Source organism: Pangasianodon hypophthalmus, chromosome 15, assembly GCF_027358585.1.
Source record: "Pangasianodon hypophthalmus isolate fPanHyp1 chromosome 15, fPanHyp1.pri, whole genome shotgun sequence".
NCBI classification, from domain to species: domain Eukaryota; kingdom Metazoa; phylum Chordata; class Actinopteri; order Siluriformes; family Pangasiidae; genus Pangasianodon; species Pangasianodon hypophthalmus.
The window spans coordinates 21,320,569-21,343,485 of NC_069724.1; the positions used below are offsets into that span (position 1 = coordinate 21,320,569).

A 22,917-nucleotide genomic window follows, 5' to 3' on the forward strand; every position below is an offset into this window, starting at 1 on the left:
TAATCCCCTGGCTGCCACTGGTTGTGGTCTTTAGGCTGAGAAGAGCTCTGATTGGCTGCTGGGGTCCCACCGCTTAACGCCAGGACTGCGCCCTCCGCTGGTCAAAGTCAGCAATGAGCCTCTTGATGTGGGCCAGCTTGTTGTGCAGGTACTCGCAGCGCTGCTTCTCTTCGTGGTAATTTGGGTTGTGCTGTAGGCAGATGACGGGCAGAAAGACAGTTCACATTAAATAACTGGATTTACCACTGATTTACATTTCAAGAGCTTTAATAATGATTAATCTTTTAATCCAAACTCACTTGTTTGACTTTCTTGTATTCTTGAAGCACCTCTTCGTGCACCTCCTGCAAAAGAAATGTCAAAAACAGTTGGTTAGAAATTAGATCTCGAGCCATCTGCTTTTTCATTACAAACAGATGCAAAGGTCTACAAACTAGAGCTTGAAAAGAAATCACACCAGGGATACAGTGTGAAATACAAAACGTCTTGCTTTTTGATTTGTGATGAGTGAAAAGTAAAATCTTCATTGCATTGTTCTTACATTGCTTCATCTCTGAAGTGAAAAACAAATCAGCATGGGATTGCTTTTTTTTTTTTTTTTAAGGAAGTAAATGCTTACTTTTCATTAAAATGTAATGGTGCAAATGTAAAATTGCATGCTCTGTTGCACTGCATTTCACTTGCGTTAGTTCACTGCAGTCATGCCACACTGAAATGCAATCACAGCACTAAGTCACACTCTGGGGTGTGGCTGTATTCAGAGAAAGGCCTGAAATCAGCATTTTCCAGAAGGTGTTGCCATCCTTATAAAGGAACGCAGCCCTCATTGCTTCTTCATTCCTGCTGCATTGATTCTTTAACCCTTAATAATGAAGCTTTTCGTAATTACTACTAAAACATGATAAAAGTCATATGACTAAAAATATTTACAGCAGATCCTAGGACTTATCAAATTTCTTAATTCTTAAAAACGCAACTCCATGTGAAGTGAAAGTCTAATTTTATCATCTTTTTTTTTTTTACTCAAGATAGCAAGTGACAAGAGCAATGCAATGTTTTGCTTTTCAGTGCAGAACATTGTCCTCATGTCACAAATGAAAAGCAACACAGTAGTAACACAGTATGTCATTTTTTTAATTTATCTAAATACTTTCAAGAACATTTCACTCATTCAGTACAGGATTAAGCTAATTGACCACAAAGACATATTTCATAACCCTTGTAACACATTTAAAGTGTTTGTGCATGGGAATTAAAGGGGAATGCGGGAATTGCTGGGAATGTGGTTGCGTGTTAAACTTGCATGCGAAGCGAATGATCACTTGTCACGTTACAGTGTGAGCGCAGGGTAATACAGGGCTATAAGGCTTTTACGGCTTTAGTTAACGGTGAGTATGTATCCATACCTGGTACTCTTTGGTTCCGGGTAGCAGGCGTCTGCACTGAGCGTCCAGCTGTGTGAAGCGCCGTGTAATGTTCTCCACACGAGCGTGAAGAGTGCGATATTCATCGTACTCTGCGTTAAAGGCGTCCTTGTAGCGCTGCCTCTGATCCATAGACACTACTGCAGTGTATTTACTGCCAAAGATGGTGAGAAAACACATGCACACACACCATTCAATTGCAAACCATTAAATATTATTCATACATATTTACTGAGGCTCTAAGCATGTTAACTACCAAAAAAAGAAGAAGAAGGAAAAAAAATAAATAAAAAAAAAAAAAAAAAAAAAAAAGAGTAAACTTACGCTATGTACTCAGGTATCACTGGGGTGGAAAGTTCAGTGAGCTCAGGTTTGCTTGTTCTGTCTATAGAGAGAACAGAGGGACAAATAAAACATCTTGTAAATGGAACAGGACCATGAGAGAGAAAATACTGAGAAACTACCCATGTAGACACACCTCGAGCTGGAATTTCAACAATTCAGAAAGATAAATAAGCTGGAGTCATATAGTAAGTGTCAAATATTATGTTAGAAAAACATTTCAATAAAAATGGGTGTTGCATTATTGATTCTTTTATCACCATTTTACTAGGCAAACAATAGTAAACTTAGTGTGCAGTAAAACACCACAGACTAAAACAGCTTGAACAATATGTCAAAGCTCACTTTACTAGCATGGAAAAAAGCACCATGCGAGAGCGTGACCAGCAAAACCCCTGTTTTGCTATGGCTGCTATAGTGATGTGAACAGCTTCTCACATATCAGTTCCATGAGCAGTGAGTAAAGACCTCAGCGTACTTCATGCAGAGACGATGTTCGGCTGGCTTCCATGAATAATGGTTTGCTTGGCAATAACACCAAAGTTGTGTGGAGGCTTCACACGCGGTATCGTGCACAAAGCAAGGCAGCTGAACGAACTCCACGGATTACCACGCTATGCAGCCAAGCCTGTGACTGGCCATTACAAATGAGTACATGAAACTGTCTGGAGTACTCGTATGCGATGGCTAATACAAAAGCACCAAGTATGCGAGTTTGTACACTTCTAAAGGTGGCTCCATCTTCACACAACCCTTGCAGATATCGTCTGTTGACTAAGGCCTTAAAGAAAAGGACGAGTCTTGACCTTTATAAACATTCACTTATATATATAAATGGTATATAGAAAAATGTTTTTGAGCAACCACCACTCTTCTATATGGACTATCTATTCATGATCTATTCATGACTGTTGAGAAATCAGTACTGAATTCATGAGCTGATGGTGTAAAATTACACTATACATATGACTACAGTCCTGTTTAAGTAAAACTTTATTTTTCATCAGGTAAAATGGAAGAAAAAGACTTGAACCCCACCTTCTCTGTGCAGTTCTGCATCTGATGGGCTGTCCACATTAGCTGGCGAGTGTTTCTCTGCCTCGGTGCGGTGTCTCTTTCTTGGCCTCTCTTCTTTCTCAGCCTGTCCCTCCCTGTGCCGCACTCTCTCGTCCTCCCCTCCCCTCCCCCGCTCCCGCTCCTTGTCTTTGTGCTTCTTTGACTTCTTTTTAGGTTTTTTGCTACTGTTGGCTGCTGGGGATATGGCGGAGGCTGGGAGAAAGTTGGAGCTGGGAGTCAGGGAGCGGGGTGCGTAGCGTTCGGTCTCCTCCCCACATGTGGAGCTCTGGTCCAGGGGCAGGTCCTGAGTTCCGCGGCCCTCGGGTGTGCTGGGCGAGTTGGAGTTCGAGCCAGAGGGAGGATGGGACACTGGGGGCTGGGACGAAGGGCCTGGGCAGGCTGCATTCACTGGAGGAGCTGGTCTCTTTTCCTCACTTTCTGTAGGCGGGCGACGATCTGACGAGCTCTGAGCTCCTCGGCTGCTGAGATGGGAGATACGGGGTTTCTTGGACATCAGAGGGTCAATGAAGTCACCCTGAGGCTGGCGCTTCTAAGAGAGAAAATGCCCAAAAGAAATTTTAACTACATATTAAGTAAAATACATGTCTGCAAGAATAAAAAACTGAATTGCCATAAATATGTTTGTAATTCCATTTACCATTATGGGATTTTCCATACCTGTGGTGATGTTGGTTCTTTTGGAGAACTGCTGGATGAGAGTGAATCTGCAGGCAGGCCCAGTTTACTGAAAAAAGACACAAGAGTTTCCACTTTCCTATCAGGCTACCTTTGAAAAGCTGTGGGGAAATGTGGTCAGGCAAGCAGCTGAGAAAAAACCCAGTCTCTGAAATATACATCCAAGTTGTCCATCCACCTCCACAGGGATTGGACATGAGGAACTTTCGCAGGAGCTTGTCATCTTGATGAATGATCATTTGTTTCAATTTCTGAATGTAATCTACATAATGTATATTTTTAATCCATTAAGTACTAAGAATAAACAAGGTCTTTTGCCTTCCATTTCCATCCCATTCCCACCGCAGCTTTGTGCTGCGAGCTCTAACTCCAAATCAGTTCCTCTCTCAGGGTCATTCGTCACCAAACGTGCTAGTACTCTCACCAGGCTGAGGGCTTACCGAGCTAAGATCCGGTCCAGCTGAACACGCTCATCCTCCGAGTAGCCGGGCCAGTCTCTCTGGACCTCACGGTAAATGAAGTCCTTTAAGGAGTACGAGTTATCCTTTGGGTTCAGATTGGCAACCTGAAAGGAAGGTCAGAGAGAACAGACTATAAGAATTTTACCATACTGAGCATGTTTACGCTGACCTGCAACACCTCACTAAAATTTGAATTGCCCTTCAAAACATTTCACTTACACCTGGCGTGAAAGTACAGTGGCCTGAAGAATTAGTGCTACCCTTCAATTTTTTTTTTTTGGCGGCCAAAGTGTCTACTGAAAGACCAAGAGAAATGGGGGGCTCCTGAGTGGAGCAACAGAAAAGTGTTTGCCCCTTCGTCTGAATCCCATCCAGGGAGCAAAATTGGCCATGCTTTTGGGGTGGACAGGATACACTCTCTCTCCCCTATCAGTGAAAGCGACACTAGTATCCGTGAGCTCATGTATGTGGAAGGGGGCAGACAGCGCGTTCCTCCAAGTGTAGTGAACGGCCCTGTGCTGTACCCTGAGCAGCAGTGTCTCCGGCCTTACAGGAGTCTGTAGGAAGAGACTCAGAACTGTTATACTGTGTTTTTATTAAAACCTGAACACAGTTGAACTCTGAATTTCCATCCTTTGACTAGGAAAAAACAACAAAAAAAGCCCCCTCAGAATTATAATTCCCACTCAGATTTGGGAAAATCTCCTCAACTCTGAGTTCAGTTCAAATCAACAATTTCATCTCACAGCATCAACATAAACAAAGTAGCACTTCTTTATTTTTTTAATGAGTTATAACTGTACATACACTAGTATTTGCTTTAGACTGATCAACATCCAGACATATTCACTTGTTAAATCTATAACAATGACTACAGTTAGCTGAGGAGGTAAATATACATTGTTCATAATCAGCTTGCTAAATTTTTGCTAACAAAAGAGGAACATGGAGGCACCCATATTTTTTCCCCACACTGTAGCTCGAATTCAGGAAGGTTGAAAATGACGTTATTCCCAGTTTCGACTTCCCACTTGCAAGGTAAGCTGAATGCAGCATTATTCGCTACAGGCTAAACAGACAAAAAGACAAATAACTGATCTTGGAATTGTCCGAAACTGTAGTTTGAACAGTCCTGCCAAGGTTTCGTTTGTCTGGTTTGAGGCCTTGGCATGCAAAATTAAATAACTGTAACCAGGAATAGAACATAAAATTAAACGTCTGCCAAAACAGAACAGTTAGAACTCAAGGAGTACTCAAGTTGCTTTTTACCATAAGCACAGAGGCACAAATAACGCATCTAATACAGCGTTGGCCAAATCATTTAATGGCCAAATGATACAGTGGTCAGAGGAATTTTATCCTCTGTGATGGGATACACACAGCTCATCATCTGAAAGGCTTTTTGCCTTCAGGAGGAGCTGCCAGACCTCAGAGGTGAGCCATGTCTGCATGTACAACTTCTATTATTTACTACAACAAAAACAAAACAAAACAAAACAAAAAAAAAAAAAAAAAAAAAAAAAAAAACAGATTACACTGACTTGTGTATAATTATGCAAAATGCAATCGCTCATGGCATGGCACCTTTGTTATAAATTTGCTCTCTGGTTTATTTTGTTGCTGGTTTCAAAACTGTCAAAAAACTTTTGTTTATTGCACAATACCTTAAGCTTGTAGAAGACTCCAGTAATTCTGCTTAGTTTATTATGGTGAAATCCATGTGCACAGTAGCCAGAGCAATATAAAAAAAATATATATTTTTTACATGTAACTGAAGCCAAACTCCACTTTTGTCAGATTCGTGTTGTCATCTTGTCGACTCATTTCTGATATATGGGTCTCTCCTGATTTAAGTATATATGGAAGCCTGACTGAAAATAACTGTCTGGGAGCTTTGCCAAGATGCTTTGGCTGCTGAGTGGACAGACTTCACTTCGAAATAATAATTCTGTAAACCTTACTGACCTATTAAACATCACACCCATCCGGCAATAGTGTTAAACATGGTACCAGAAGCGGGGACAACTATCCAACATTTTGGCACAGTAAGAATGTTCTGTGTGAGCGCTGCAGGCAGTCCCAAAGGAAGCAAAATAAACAAGGCGCATGTTGCATGATTAGTATGGCATGACAGTGCTTAATGCAAACATGCTTGCACACAAATAGACAAGCCGCAAACCACTGAGGCAAATCGATACAAAGTTGCTTCTCACTTTCCACTGTAGCAGGGAGAGAGTTTCAAATTCTCTTCTCATGCTCATGTCGTTCTCTCATGTCCAAACAAGGAGAAAGCCTTGCCCTCGCTTCCTGCTGAGATCACTTAGTGGTCACTTGTACTTTACACATAAAGTACCACAAAAGAGTGACAATTCTGCACAGAAACCAGTAGGAGGAAATGAAAGAGTCCCTTTGCTAGAATTTTCCCCATTTCAGACAGTAAACAAAGGGAGCAAAAACCCTATCCAATTCATTACACTAAAATATTTTCAAAGAAAGCCTGCTTACGGCATGTACTTTAAATCATGTGTGTGAGCGAGTCTAATTCTGAGACCTGGACAGGATTAATCTATAGTTTACTAGCTAGTCATGCCCTATATTCAGCAACGATGGGAGGAGACACATGTGCAGACTGCTTTAGCTGATTTTATTACATAATTTCATGCTTCAGTAGAGTACAAAGTCTTGCAGCTTGCAGTCTTCTCACTGAGCTGCGAGTGCTACCATTCTGATCTGCTGTGCTGTGCTGGATGAAATTTGCCCCGTCTAAGTCAAATCAGTCAAGGTTCATGCGATAACAGTCGAATATCTGTCAGGAGTCCACTGTTTCAGTGACGTGAAACTGTGCTTGTACCAGGTTACATATTTGCTGCTGTTTTATTCTCACAGCGCTGAATCACCAACCCTTAAATGCATCATACCTCATTTTTCTTCCCTGAAACTTTTCCAGTTAGGCTCCCACCAGGGATATTTCATAGCAGGTTCTCTGGAATTGCTGAACTATCCATAACAGGGGCTATACTACAGACTCCATGCAAGTGTCATGTACAACAGACTTGAGCCGTCTGATGTCACTGGGAATCTGTCCTGGATTCTGATATCTAATAATGCCACCAACTGCAAACTGATATTCTGAAATTTCTTATTTAAACTCAATTATTAATGCCATTAACTGATATCACTATTTTCCATTTCTCAGAACAGTGTCAGTTTTTTTTTTTTTTTTTTTTTTTTAAGATTAACTGGTGGCATGCTCCCAGGCTTGCTACGATTGCCTGCTATTAGCAAGAAAGCCCAAAAACTTCATAAATTTAGACAAGTTTAAAATGCTTGAAGCACTGATAATACCCTTTAACTGTAAAACATCATTTATTGATTTATGTTTGATAAGTGCTGACAAAATAATTGTTGTAAAAAAAGAATTTTGTAAATGGTAGGGCAATGCAACCTGGTGAACAAAAACATCAGTAAAGACCCAATTTATGTACAAAAGATTGGCAAAAACAATACTAAAGTGCTAGATAAGCAGAGACACCAAATCCTGCATTAATACCTGACGCATTCTCATAGCTTGAGAGCTGCTCAAAATTCAGCACTGCTACATTTCTCACCTTTCGCAAGTTGCAATCACAAATTGGAGATTTTCTGCAAATCTCTGCCTACTGCACTTCCTTGATCTCCTGCCACTGCCTTTCATGTGCCCTTCTCACTTTAATACCTTTTTATTATTCTCCCCATGTCCTAGTCCTTGCTGTCTTGTTACCTGCTGTAAGGTGCTCCCCAGCGAGTTGCGGTCCTTTTGGCTGATCCCGTCTCGCTGCAGCCTGCCCAAGACCTCCAGCTTCTTGTAGGAGCGCAGAGCCAGGAGGTGGATGATGCGCTCCCGGTATGGCCGCTGGGACACCGGGTTGCTGGTAAGGCACTTGCGGATGGTGTTGGCTGGATTCATGGGGGTCGACCGTTTCCTCTCTGGGACTGGATCGGGGGCAGAGGGAGCTGGCTTTCGGATCTGCACCTTTGTACCTGTGTGAAGGAGAGAACCAGCTGAGAACAGTGACTATAGAAAGCAATCAGTTAAAGTCCTCACGTTAGCGGATAAGCAGCTTTATCAAACGCCCAGGCACCGAGTTTTGCCTCACAGCACTATGCAATTCACTCTGTAGGAAAGATATCTTGAAGAAACGAGTTTAACGGTAAAGCCTCGGGGACAGCTGCTACACTGGACTGACTCAATATTTCCGCTCCTTTTCTTTCGCTTCCCCACTTGGCTGCTTGATGCAAATGACCCTCACTTATTCCCCAGGTGCAAGAAGCACACAAACAGTGAAACAAACTTTTCTAGTTACTAGTGCAGCACCCTGCTGTGGTCAGAAGAGCCGGGCCTTCATGGTGGGGGGTGGGGGGGTGGGCAGAAAGTCCTGCTGGGAAACATTAGGAAAACCAAAAAAAAAAAAGCTTCTGGTGTTGCCTTTGTGTTTTGTTGTCGCTTTCTATGTACTTCCTACAATTATCTTGTACTTGTTTCTGGTCAGCTACAACTGTACTGTTGTAGAGGTCTGGAATGGACTGTGTCTAACCTGTAAAATGCTTCGAGGAAAAGCATCAAATGCTGCAGAAAAAAATTAACAAACTCTTCAGGACTCAGTAAGAAGAGGCTGGTTTAGTGGAGAAAATAAGTAATGCCTAAAAATCGCATGATTTGTTATTGTCTTTGCAGAACAATCCAAAAACGTTCACATTTGCCCAACCAATCCTTCCTCCACATTTTTCTCTTATTTCCCTTTTTCTTGAACTTTGTTTCTGCAGTCATTTCATACAGAAACAAGGGGAAAAAAAAAAAATAAGAAAAAGATATAAAGAATGAGCAATGAGCATCGCCTGTTCCGCAAAGAGAACTTGAGACACAGTGCAAGGAAGCATACCTATTTTTATACTGCGTGTCACCAGGAATCATGTTGTGTTTTTAATTTTGCAATATTATTGGCTTAAAATTTGCCCTCACCCTTGCACGCAAATAGAAGAATGTTAGCATCACTGAACCGCTCACACGACACGGGCGGGTGCAGCACGGGGGTGCACAAAGAATTATCTACAAGCTTATTTATTCTAGACCAGCGCACTGACCAAATGTATTCTGAGGTGCTGCAAGCAGCAAGTGCACTGCTTTAAATCTACAGCTGATGAGCTTTCAAGAGTGAGAAAGAGGTGGAGCTTAGATGCAACAGTGAACATAGAGAAAATGAAAAAGAATGCAAAATTTCAAGTTTCATTGACTAACAGTTCCAAGACAGCTGTCTTTGAGTGAAACTGCAACCTGTAGTTCCAGGACTTCACTTTAAGTCACTGTTTATGCCGCAAGCACAAGCTTCCATTAAACAGTGTGTGAGAAGCCAGATTATCTTGAGTAACTTACTTTCCTGACCCTCTTCCACACTACTAGAACCAGCTAATGAGTTTACTGCCTATTCTCATGTTTGCATTGTGTAGATAAAGGGACCTGCACATAAGTCCAAACAGAGCCACCTGCCTCTGAATTGCCCTCCAGGTTTGATGACCTTGGTGCCCCTCTTGCGCGTGTCCTCCTCGGCCTGCGTCATGCGCTCTCTGGTCACCTGGTAGGAATCGTTGGTGGCGCACACTGTGATTTTGTCCTGGATCGCCCCCAGAGAGGACAAGTGGGGACCCCCGGAGCTAGACGTAGCAGACATGAGCTTAAGACATGGAGCGCTCACAACAATAGCTAGAAGATATTTCTTGGAAATGGCCTTTTACCTGGACACATGCTGTTGAAGGCATTCAAAGCTTCCCTGAGGATTGTCCTTGCCGACATTGGACAGGTAGAAATCGAAGATGTGAGATCCATCCGAGACGTCAGACTTTGGAATCTTGATGCGCTGCGGAATTGCAAAAGCAAGACAGGATAAACCTGACTGATAATGCTCACAAAATGATACATGAAAAGAAGACGCTGGACCATGACATGTTCTTAAAAAAAAAATAATAATAATTTGCTGAGAAATGTACAACACTTACCCCAAATGTAGGCGATCAGCCAGTGTCTGGTTTCTACTAAGACTACAACAAAGATGTATCTAATAAGACCATCTCTCCTACAGTCGTTCAGGAATACATTATCTAATCCAGCAGGCAACTCAAAGTCCAATGTGCTGCCCATTCCCACGTTATACCCAGAAGTCCAATTAACTAAGCTAAAAAAAGGCAACCTGCATAACTCAAAAGTATGACAAGCTAATTATGCGCTTTAACATAGAATATTGAAAATAAAAAGCGAGTATTTGTATTCCTGGGAGAGACGACTTTACGTAGCTGCAGTCTTTCTCCTCTCTTTATAATGTCTCTGGTGATGAAGCATCAATGACAAAATGTCTCTGGCTATCATTTCAGCTATGAGCTGCGGTGTTCTTGTCACGTGTAAATACGTCTGACTAGTGTGTCGATAATGCGAGGTGACTGTATTGCGTGTTCCGTCACGGTTTCCATGTCCCTTCACATTTCTGATGCTGGAAAGATTGTCTAGCATCTGTTCCAGCTACCCTCTAGACACCTTGGTTTGGGTGTGTAGTGTAGCAGGTAGTGGGATTTGGTAAAGAGTAGCGAGCCGCAGCATCGAGATGCTTTGCGGCACTGAGCAACACACGAACCAGCTGGTGGTGCGTTTAAACAAACATATCAAACGAAAAGTCAACAGGAGGTAGTTTTTATTTCTCTGGAAATGTTTTTTTAAACAAACAAAAAAACACAACCAACTTACTCTTCCTGAATCAGTTAGCTTTATAGTGCATTTCCACTTTCAAACTACGGTAGTGGGATGAATGCAAACTGCACTAAAATAATATATGTGTATATATTACTACAGGACGGCTGCCCCTATAATATTACAGCATTCATATACACAGTCATAAACCATTTTGGAAGGTTCACTAACCAATATATTTATGTAAGATCTTGGGTGAGATATGTTGCTATTACTTTCTAGGTACAGTACAAAACTAAAGAAGCAAACACCAGACATTGAGCATATTTTGGCTGATCGCCTACATTTTGGCTGAGCGATTACATTGTGGTAAATGGGAAAATGCACAAATTTAAACTGAACATGAGGAGATTAGATTAAAGTGTGTGTGCGCAACAGAAAAAAAAAGAACTAGGAAACAGACTTTGAGCATAACTACATAACCACAGGGTGGTATTAACAGCCTCAGAAGAGCAAACTCTGGCATGGCGTGCAGGGTCAGAGGTTAACCAGCTATTTTTATGGTCGAACAGTGAAAGCTGAAAAGCCTCAGACTCGACCCTCAGGCCAAACAGACAACTCCTAAACACCAGGAGTAGCTTTAGGAGAGCTGTGACATGCTAACACACACTTTTGCCTGGTTGCTGTTGTTCAGAAATAAACTGGGTTATATGCTTTCATGCAGCTTCGCTGAAAAATTCATGCAGCGTAGGATTTGAAGGTTAGCACTGAGGAGCACATCTTGGTGTTAAGTGTCTACCTACCCCTTGCAGTCCTTGGAAATGTATTGTTGGCCGCGAGGACGGTACATTCTGGAAAGGAAAAAAAAAAAAAGAAGAAAGAAGGCAAAGTAAACATCAAGTTCAAATTGTAGGCAGCCCAAACCAGCCTCTTGGGTCTACACAGTACTTCACATACAAATTATAATCGACCGTTTATTTAAATCAGGAAGAAACAGGAAGGAAAAGGTTTTCTAAATCTTTTCAAACTATTCTGACCAAGCCCCACCTCTGAGCTACTACACTGTATTTCTTCCCCTGGAAAAAGCCCTGACTGACTTTAACTGACCCTTATTGTTGAAATGGATTGCTCAGGATATCCGTACTGTACATGGCAGTAAATCTGTGCTGTTTCACATAGGTGTGTATTCATTCCAGAAGCATTACTGTAATAACAGTATTTCTCTTGACTGAGTCCATGCAAGTAATAAAATACAACATGGTGCGCAGTTATAGGAAAAAAAAATATATATATATCAATGACACTGAAGTGTGATATGACCCGATGTCATGTTCCATCATGTGTTTTGTTCACCTAATGCCAATTTTTTAATTTATTGAAGAACGGCACAATGGACCTTTTATCCAATTATAGTTACATTTCTTGTTATGGACCGTCTGCAAAACAAGTTCCTGTTATCACTGACTTTAACAACCATAAAAAGTCATCCTTTCACCAACTTCTCTTTTTGGTTTCTCTTTAAGTTAATAAGACAAAAAAAAAATTCAGCTTATGTTAACGAAACTGCAAGGTTCTTCCACCTAAAGGCTTACGGGAACAGCTTTACCTCTAACTCTTACAAATCACTGACACTGGAGACTCCTTCCAACAATGCCTCACAGAAAACTTCACCATATCAACAATTAAAAGGTGCAATTTTTGTACAATTTTTTTTTTTATTCCTTACTTGTACAAAAACCCTGGAAGCTATGTAAAATAAAATAAAGAAATAACTAAATAAATAAAACAATGGGTTACGCTGTGGTCTTGGCAAAGGTTTATTAAGTCGCTGGAAAACTGACCTCCGGTCTGGAATTCGTGTTTATGTTTGGAGCTGTGCTGTTAGAGAAATTTAATCACACTTTCTGACCAATCAGGATTGAGAATGTGGTATAACAGTGACTAGCTTGCTTTTGTTCTCAGTAGAAAAACAGATGAAACTACACGAGTGAGTGATTTTGCTAAACTGAAGCCTTTAAGATCTCTTGGCACAGACACTAAATTGCTGTGTGCTTGAAGGCAAAATCGCTAAACTAGGCTTGTCTATACGTGTTTTTCTTTTACAGACAACATGATAAAAAAACAAGCTCAACCACTATGAAATTTAAGCATGCAGAGTGTAAGCATGTGCAGTGGATCAATATATAGGATAATATATTACACACCGACTCGGTGTGTAGGTTCTGAACAGAAATAGGAGTACATCTTTACGGTTAGTTGAATCATTGATCGCAAGTAGACAGCCCAGACACCATCAATCGGTCATCGATTACCAGTAGACGGCTGTGACACCTGTCTCCAGAGACCACATGTGATTGGACACGTTTCCTCTATTTCTCAAACAATTCCACCTTCCTGAATGAGTCAACTAAAGGCAGTGAATCAGTATTACGTCTGTCATGACGTCATTCGGTTGCTGCTGATCTGATGCAACTGCAGATCACAAAAATGGAAATGTGCAAACCAAAGAATCACATTTCTACACATAGCCATAGACTTAGATTTTAGGTAGGTTTATATGTTTGTTACAGAGGTCCAGAAATCCTAGCAAGCACAGAGAAGTGTGTGTGTGGGGGACACACAAAATAACCTAGAGTATGTTGGCAGACAGGAAGGCTGGATGATAACAGCATAAATGATTAAACACGTAATTGGCTGACTTGATATTTACATGCAATCAGAAATGTTTGGCTTAATAAGCAGCCTTTTGAGTGTATAAGCTTACTTTATATAACTGATTTTATAACTGTTCATTCTGCAGCCCTGTTCATAATCACCTCTTGCAAACAACTTGTCTTCTCAAACACAAACACAAACACAATACTCTATATATTAAGAAAATCATGATGGCCTGCAGCGTGAAAATCTTAAAAGGGAACACACAGAGTGACCTGTCCATCACTACAGAAATGCAAAACATTCACATTCCTGATAACATTGCCAGGCTTTAATTCCCCGACTCAGATCCAGCCAGACTTTTGTTGCTAGCATGCACAATGACTGATCAGGTGATCCCGAGCTGGACAGGTCAACGGTATTAAAACAATATAATAATTTCCCCCACACGTGCAACATGCAACAGTAAAATAATAATAATAATAATAATAATAAAAAACAGCTATGCAAAAGTCCGGTGTGAGCATATCCATCTTCTTTTTTTACTGACCAGAGAGACCACAGTTGTTCTTGTTCTTGTTTTCTACTTGCTCACAAGACCCAGGTTCATGAATTCACAGGTCAAAGTTCACCTAGATAAAGTCAGCACAACATGAAAGTAACCAGAAAGCCACCAGAAACGAATGTGACTTTCAGAGAACTGGCTTTTCTGCCAGATTTTTATTTGTGTTTTGTCTGAGTGATAATTTAGCCGAGAAAGCAGCGTGGTTTTCGGGCGTCCTTTGTATCACTGTATCAAGGGCTCGCAGATCATAAGTGCTGTGCATAGTGTAGTAGGTGATAGCACCTCTGCTATTGGTGCTTTTTTAACCTCTGAAGTCGTATTTTCCATTGCACGTATGCCGAACCTGATCCGTCACCTTTGAGACAGTAAATTCTGACTCAAATAAATCCTGACTCAAATCTCTGACTCTTGTGGTCAGCAGATCGGATGAGTCAGTGAGTTGAAGGAGTCTGTTCAGAGCTGGAGATTTTCAGCATTTCACTGCATGCAACAGCAATCTGTGTTGGGCTGGGTGTGAAAAGCAATTCTTTTAATTAACACAAAATAACAATGATTAGCCATTATTCCATTGCTCAAGCTGTTTGTCTGCCTGAGTTGGCTACATGATGAGGCTCAGGAGTGAAAAATGTCTTTTTCTAAAATGCTGTGCATTCAAGACAACGAAACATATAACTGAGAGACCTGATCATTTGATGTAGCTAGAACTGTACATTTACTTTAACGTTTAAAAAAAAAAAAAAAAAGTTGTCAGTATAGTTCTAATACTATTTTATTCAAGTAAAAATGTAAAGTCAAAAATGCATGGGTAATTCATTACATTCAATCTAGTTTCACAATCTAGACCACTAGTATTTGCTTAAGAGTCTGGAAAATGTAATCACTAATCATGACCATGACCTGCCTACTGTTCCTGGAGGTACAGCAGATTATCAACCACAGACCTTTTCCCATAGTCTGTCAGCAAACCCACAAGATCACCTCAGTTATTCATCACTAACCTCATAAAAACTCATTCTTATAACTTCTCTTATAACTTTTCAGTCCAGTGACTAATATACTCTGAAATGCTCCTTGTGTCACAGTGTCCAAAGCTGCTTGTTCATGGAAGCTGAATAGGCCTTGCCTTAAAGATCCTGAAGAAAAGTGTACGAAAAAACGACATACTCCATGGGCGACCAGTTTTCTTCCGTTACATTTTCTGTGATTGAACCTCGAATGGAGCCATAGAGGGCATATGGCGCACTTTTTTCAAGTTTTATAGCATTATCACATCGCCCATATCAGGAAGCAAAAACGAAGGCAGCTGGGTTTCAGCTTAATTGTGTGCTCAAAGGAGAAAAATTATCTACATATTCCTGTCTGAAAACAATTTGGAGATGGTAGATTAATGTTTTAAATCTACCTACAGTAAAGACAGTGCCTCCTTTGGTTATGCTTAAAAAAGCAATTTGAACAGTCTGACGTTTATGCAAACACAACGTAGAACTACTGATAATGTTTGTGCTAATTACAGACTAAATATTCAAAAGTATGTTAGTGGATATGTTTAAAACATTTCATTCATTCACTCACTCCATTTATTTACACAGAAAGTTTAATAAATCTCAGGAAATCTTACAGGAAAGGGCAGATAAAGTAATAACAGCACACAAGTCAAACATACTCATACAGACAAACTAATTGGCTTTGCATGTAGAGAAACAAACTGAGCCAAGAATAACCTTTAAATGATGTCCAAGTTTAAATATTTACCATGAAAAGGGGGGTGCTACAACAACGAGAACACACTAACTTAAACCCATAATAATTTCACAAACACATGCACCACCACCAGCCTTCAGTTATATTCAAATGACAGTAGGGTGCTTTTGCAGAGACTTGTACAACCAGATCAGTTTCACATTCCCCACCCTCCAAACACAGTCTTACTGCACATATCCGCACAGCGCTGCTCACGTTACAGAGCAGCAGGGAGAACCAGGCCCAGACGGTTCTCCTATAACTGCTAAATCACCACGTACGAGCCAGGACGATAGGAGAGAGCAAGAGAGGGAGTGCGAGAGCGACAGGTCTGCAGGACTGCAGGCTCAGCATTAACCCCGTTCTCTGCTTAACCAAGCAAGATAAGCTACCAAGATAATATCATAAATAAACTCCTTGCTTCAACATGCCTGCAGGTCAAAATCAACCAGAAAAAGATCAGATTTCTGGCACGAAGAAATACGGGCTCAAGTTAGCATTTACTGTCACAGGTTCATGAGTTCCTTCTTTTCTCTTTGCCCCTGCAGCTACAGCTGGCCCTGGCACACCTCCAGAGAGATTAAAAATGACTACCAATGATTAACAAATGTTCTTCACGGGAAGCAAGCTAGAAGACAGCACACACGCCCAAACACACACTTGTAAACAACAGATTAGTCACATAAATCCAGGTCGCAATATAACATACTGGGGAATGTATAAAGGCTAGATAGAAAGTGTCACATTTCTCAAGGAAAAGAAATGCACACTTTCTAAAGCTTATTCACCAGTAAGCTGACTATAGGCTCAACATAATGCAATCTGGCTAAATCAGGTAAAACTTTTACTGTTTCATGTTACGAGAGGACGGAGACACTGTGGAATTCTGTAGGCACAAAACTTATCCTTTAAAAAAAAAAAAAAAACACCACTTGCAAAAGTATTTACACCGTGTAAATATTGTTTTAGGGTGCCAAGTATAACCTGGCAAATGAGAAATACCATTTCTACCGCAGTAGAGAACAACTACCACGGGTAGACAAATGGTATGTTCATTAGCTAGCCAACAGGCAAGTAAAAGTTGTACTGTGTTAAACCCATTCAAGCATTAGCCAGATCACACCTCAGCTGATGTGTTTAGTGCAGCAGGTGGTGGGATTCAGAAACACAGCACCGTGAGGCACATTATGTTTAAATGTTTGCCAAATGAAAACTTTTGCTCTGTAAGTCAGTAGTATGTAGAGTTTATTATATTCTCTGGTTATCAAACCAACTTAAACTGTTACAGGTTGCAAAACCGCTGCATGCACAGCAGTGGGATTGCTGAAAGAAGTCGTTCCAACTGCTATAAGGCCGCTTGTTATGGAATTTTTTGTTTCATTTTTCCAGTGCATTTTACAATATCCATCATGGGAACTCCAGTATCTAGCACTTCTCTTTGGTTCCCATCAGCGTTTCTCTGTGGTTGACCCACCCGTGGTTAAGACTAAGTGACCGGCGTCTGGTGACGCAGAAGCAATGTGACGAAGTGGTACATGACTCTTTAACCTTTTGTGAACTCGTCATATTTTATGTTGAAACCTGATTCACTGCTATGAGTGTAAGCAAGATTCAGCAAACCAAAAGAAGCATGAGTGTTTAGTTTGACAACCAGGCTGCCCTGATGGGAAGCTGTCAACCCAGCTGTCAAAATCTTCAAGCCTGGTAGGCCAGCCACTAGATCTGGGGTTGTCAACTGGAGGACAACGGTTCGGTTCGGAGGACGGTTCTCTGGATCTGGAACCAGCAAAGAAAGCCTTTCAGCGGACTGAAACGAGCGCTTGGGGAAAAAAAAATACTGTAGCATAGCAGATCAATGTGTGGAAAAAAAAAAAAAAAACTGGCTGTAGTTCAGAGACTCCAGTATTTTAAAAATGATCCACTGCGGCTTCTGTAGATCCTGTCTTGTCAAATCACATGGATTCGTGCAAATTATTCACCTGAAGGTAACTCAGAGAAAGCAAAGATTTCACAGACGTCCACTGATGGCTTTTTAACAGGAAAAAAAGGTTGATGAGAAATAAACTGGTTAAAGACGACTGGATAGAGAGGTATGCCTTTATTTCCCACTTCAAGTTCAAAAGAGGTGCATCTCCTCAGTTCAGGGTCCATGACACTAGTCAAAATTGACAAGGTCTGGAACAAAATCACTTCAAACTGATGTGTCTTATTTATAGCCATGAAGAGTTGTGGTTAATGGTTAAGCAGTAACTCTTGTCACCATGCAGTCCTGTCAGTTGTATATCCGGACTTTTTTTTTTTTTTTTGCAATTGGACCTTCATAAAATTTAGTTGAATATCCTTGTTCTAGATGTTATCAATGTCAATCTGACTACACCTTTTCTGAGAAAAAAAATTGTGCTTATATGAAGTGAGCAGTGCATAAACAGTGTTCAAAGAGGTGAGAAAAAAAAATCATGCTTCATCATGTCCTTTTTGGAGAGTGAGTGCATGTTGAATAGTGAGTGCTGTAGGCCTGCTGTGGCTTTAACTCAAAGACTGCCTCGTAAGCACTTTGAGTCAGTATAGAGCTTTAAAAAAAATCAGACAATGTAACTGTTCATGAGGCCATGGAGCTAATTTCTCTCCGTATGCTCACGTCGAGCAATTCTCCTCTCTTTTAAAGCTACAGAAATATCCAGAAGAATTCAAATTCACAAGCTAGCAATGAATTCGTTTACTATTTACCTCAGGAATCGCTAATCAGTCATGACTTGCCGAAATTACCTGTTGTGGCAAACTTAATCATTTATTAGCTCTATATTTAACAAGCAAGTAATTTCTATTTTTACTATTTTGTTGACATAAAAACACTTATTTAGCTTGCAAGTTAGATGTCGAATTGGTAGCTAGCTAGCTGTTTAAATTTTTTGCGTATGGGAAGTGGGTAAGTATCAGTTTAGCCAACTAGCTTACCAACGAACCGTTAGATAAAGATAAAAAAAAATACAGACGAAAAGATAATAATAATAAATTAATTGTTTTTGGTTAAATCATGGAGGCTAGCACTGTATATTTATGCTAGCTAGAATATAGGTCGGTTTGTGAAATACTTCAATTAATCCTCTTAGCTAAATTACCTCAGGGCATGTCACCTGGCTAGTCCGGTTAGCAAAAAAAAAAAAAAAAAGACCAAATAAGCAAAACAAACCGATTTATATAGCAGCTAATTCAACCTACCACTGGGTTAATAATATTTCAAAACTTTGCTATGTATATACAAACCGTATTGAAATACCAAACACTAGTTTAAACCTCGGCTAGTGTGCTTTTTTTTTTTCCCGAACCCGTTAGCTAACCATTGCTTTCTTCAGCAATGCTAGCAAATCAAGCTTCCCTTTACTTCATCTCAAAAGGCTGCTATTTTATACAAAAATATCCTACATAGGGTGCAGAAGCAGTTATTTTAAACCCTGTGTAGCACACCTATATAGGGATCCAGTTGGGGTTCAGACTTAGCAGGCTTAGCTTACGAGCTACAAGTATTAGCACGGATATTTAAAAAAAAAAAAACGTAGCTTTAACATTTACAGATTGACGCTATAAAGTGTCACATTTCTCCTTTTCGCTTCTTCATTAACGGTTATAATGTCTCAAACAAGCAATCCTGTTAATCCTGAAATTACACCCTGGCTGTAAACCTCAAACTCAATCAGCTAGCTAACTAGCTGCCTACAATTAGACATGTTAAGACAACTTTGTGTTGTGAAATACCACGTAAAAACAAAACACACACAGATCACGATATCTTTAAAACCACAATTAACTGATTACAACTCATTTCATTTCCTGATCCAGTTGCCAAGTCGTGTATAACTGAACAATCACAGCAATAAAGCTGATTTGAACAGAAAAGCTAGCTGAGTAGGTGCTTATACAGATACAGACACAGACACACAACAGTTCACAAAGTTTGTCTAGGTCGCTTTGTGTGTCTCTGACAACCATTTCACGATCATCTGGTACAACTTTAGAAAGTAAAAAAATACAGTTTGGTGTTTTTCTTTATTAGAATCAGATGAGATTAGAGGATAACTGAGTATTGCTAGCTAATATTAGGATTGCAGAGCTGGCACAAACCAACATTTAGCAGCTTTTTAGTTAGCTGGACTTTTCCAATCCAGAAATCTAACGTTTATTTCATTAAACGTTTAAAAGAAATACCGTTTTATAGTCTGAAGGGTTTTTTTCCCCCATGTCATATAAAAGATTATTTTACAACACTTCATAACTGCGTTTGTGTGTTTTTTTTCTTTCGGGCCAGCATATTATAGTGCGTGGCACTGCTGTGTCTTCATCCAAGTCTGGGGAAGTTTATTAGGCGACAGCGCCATGTTTCACATCATCCGGACTTACCTTACAGTTTTGGTAGTTTTCTAGCGCTCGTATGGCCGTCTCGGTGAGTTTTACGTGCAAAACGGTGATTCTGTCGGCATTGCGGCCGCAATTGAGTCCGTATCTCCCGTCCTCGGAGAGAGCGGCCATCTTTACCAGCCTGCCACCATCGTCCCTCTGACGTAGAGCCTAAATCAGCCAGCGCTTCTCTCTCTCTCTCTCTCTCTCTCTCTCTCTCTCTCTCTCTTTCTTTTTCTCTCTCTCTCTCTCTTTCTCTCTCTCTTTCTCTTTCGCACCGAAGGAGGAGCTCACGCTCCCGTTTCTCTCTGTTTTTTCTTCAGTCCTTTATTTACAAAACAGCAAAAAAAAAGGCAAGTGTTTCTCGGTTGATCTCAGGCTGTGAGAATCGTCACAGTCTTTCCCGTGCTGTAATCATGGTGATGGTGAAACCTCACGTATCACAGAGCGTCTTCAGTGTTGCCAAATCCTTTCAGGGGAAAGTTAACGCATGCTCAAAAAGTCACTGGACGTCGCCACATGACGGCATACATAAATTTGCATATTCTTTCGGTCGTCATGCTCATTTGCATATCCAAAGGCGTTACATGAAGAAGGAAGATTTCCTGGAGATTCATTTCCTGGAGATTCAAAATATAGTAATAATAATAATAATAATAATAATAATAACAACAATAATAATAATAATAAGAAGAATTATTATTACTATTTAATATTTTATCTTTTTATTTATTTATTAAAAGAACACATCTACAACAGTGTTTTAGGACCACTGTTTAAAAACTCAAAAATAAAATCAGAATATTTTGAGAAAAAATCAATAATAATAATAATAATAATAATAATAATAATAATATGACCTAATGCATATAACTAATGAGACCCCTGATCATGCATAATTTCTTTTATCTCCATTTCATGGACTCACACTGAAAAGCCTACCAAGTTGACTGTACTCAAGTGATTGAGTAAACTCGTTCCCTCAATTTAATTGAGTAATGTGGTCTCCCAAAACTTGCATATGTAAGTTCTCTTAACCTGGTGTTCATGTAGTGTACTTTACAGTTTACTGACCGTGAATCGAACCCGGGCCACAGCAGTGAGAGCACCGCATGCTAGTTATTAGTCCACCAGGGAACCGGTGTGCTGAGATAATTGCTATGAGATAAAAGTTGACTTAACTTGGTGTTTGTTTCAAGTGTACTTAAACATGAGGTGTCCCAAAAGTCTCCATACATAGGGGAAATTAACACTGTTTAGCAATATGTAACTTTATTTATGAAACATCCTCTACATGACTGCCATTTCTCTGTAAATAAACCCGGAGTCATCTCGCCTACTCATGATGAACTCTTGAACTTCACTACACCAGTACCAGCAACAGACCTGAGGAAGAGAACCGCCTTTTGCTATTATCTACCAATCAGTGCATTAGTTCTCTTGTTGCCAGGCGGAATTCCTTGCATGGCCAATCAGATCAAAGAAAGACCAGAGTGAGCTATTTTAATGAATCATGATTTTGAGTTCACAACACTTGAAATCTTACGATTATGTATTTTGCAGATAAACAAGTTAACAAACGTAGATTTTTGATTTATTTTTTGATTACGCAACATTTTAAGTAATGTTTAGTCACGATTACTTGATTGCTTAAGTAAACACAACATTAGGGTTTACAATGCACACACACACAGCTGCACCTACGAGGACCTGGACTGTTCTAACATATCATTCGTTCCAACAGCACATCACATATCAGATGCACTTGCATACTGCAGTTTGTATTCTGTACTAAGATATTTATTGTTTTCCCCTCCAGTAAGTTTCTATGTGCGCATGTGACACGGAGCTGCGATTTCTGCGACAGAGCTACAGCGCTACATGTGAGTTGAGATATTCTGAACTTTATGCAAATTATATATAATTTAACTAGGTATAATGTGGTAAAGTGACAAATGATTGGCTCGAATGATTCCTCGGACCAATCACATGGCGCACATTTCTTTTATCTCCATTTCATGGACTTATCTCCATTTCATGGACTTGTAAATATAGCCAAGAAGAGAAAGGACAAAGAAAAGTGATGGTGGGACAAAAAAATGATTGGTTGCTGAGAACGTCTGCTCAGTCAGGTTTCACACACACTGGTTTCAAGTCGATCAAACCTGCTCTCTCAACTCGTATATCCAGCAGCTGTGTTGTGACCTGGAGAGCCGAAATGAGTGCAGCACAGTCGCTAACATCAGCTCCAAAAATCTCTAGATTTCTCACTAGCTTCCTTTTGTAAATAAAGATTAGATCAGATTCAACTTTATTGTCATTGTGCAGAGTACGAGTGAAATGCAGTTTAGCATTATGTCTATAAATATATATATTTATGTATATACATGTGCAAGGTATGAGGTAGAGAAAGTAGAGACCAGCTGAGTGCAAATGACAAGGTGTACAAATATACAAGGTGCATTGTACAGAGATATGAGGTCTATATATCTGGTAGAGAAGGTAGAGACCAGCTCAATGCAAATATAGAAGGTGCATGTAGTAATTAGTCATTAATGTGCAAGGAGGCAAGTTCTGAATGAGTTGTAAGGGCAAGTTACCATAGTAAATAATGGTAAAAAACGTAGCTTTAACATTTACAGATTGTCGCTATAAAGTGTCACATTTCTCCTTTTCGCTTCTTCATTAACGGTTATAACGTCTCAAACAAGCAATCCTGTTAATCCTGAAATTACACCCTGGCTGTAAACCTCAAACTCAATCAGCTAGCTAACTAGCTGCCTACAATTAGACATGTTAAGACAACTTTGTGTTGTGAAATACCACGTAAAAACAAAACACGCACAGATCACAATATATTTAAAACCACAATTA

The 22,917-nt window shown here is 40.1% G+C and overlaps 1 protein-coding gene and 1 long non-coding RNA gene across 2 annotated transcripts in view; one reads left to right on the forward strand and one right to left on the reverse strand.

Annotated features, from left to right (window-relative positions):
• Positions 1-20,485, reverse strand: ell2 (elongation factor for RNA polymerase II 2). The gene is made up of 12 exons (XM_026928773.3): positions 20,047-20,485; positions 11,495-11,542; positions 9,749-9,870; positions 9,504-9,667; positions 7,740-7,999; positions 3,959-4,083; positions 3,501-3,567; positions 2,805-3,372; positions 1,749-1,809; positions 1,407-1,578; positions 300-344; positions 1-190 (listed from the first exon to the last, which is right to left on the reverse strand). The coding sequence occupies exons 1-12, from the start codon at positions 20,173-20,175 to the stop codon at positions 74-76; spliced, it is 1,878 nt and encodes a 625-aa protein (XP_026784574.3). The 5' UTR covers positions 20,176-20,485; the 3' UTR covers positions 1-73.
• LOC128320430 (uncharacterized) overlaps positions 17,620-22,917 on the forward strand; it is a 21,187-nt gene continuing 15,889 nt past the window's right edge. Inside the window, exons 1-2 of the long non-coding RNA XR_008303945.1 lie at positions 17,620-17,741; positions 21,863-21,926. This is a non-coding gene — a long non-coding RNA (uncharacterized LOC128320430). The remainder of the gene's footprint in view (positions 17,742-21,862; positions 21,927-22,917) is intronic.

Coding starts and splice junctions, on each gene's coding strand:
- ell2 (XM_026928773.3), bottom strand. CDS start 20,175: ATGGCCGCTCTCTCCGAGGACGGGAGATACGGACTCAATTGCGGCCGC. Junction 1,810..2,804: donor TGCAGAACTGCACAGAGAAG/GTGGGGTTCAAG, acceptor TTCTCTCTATAG/ACAGAACAAGCAAACCTGAG. Junction 1,579..1,748: donor GTGATACCTGAGTACATAGC/GTAAGTTTACTC, acceptor CATCTTTGGCAG/TAAATACACTGCAGTAGTGT.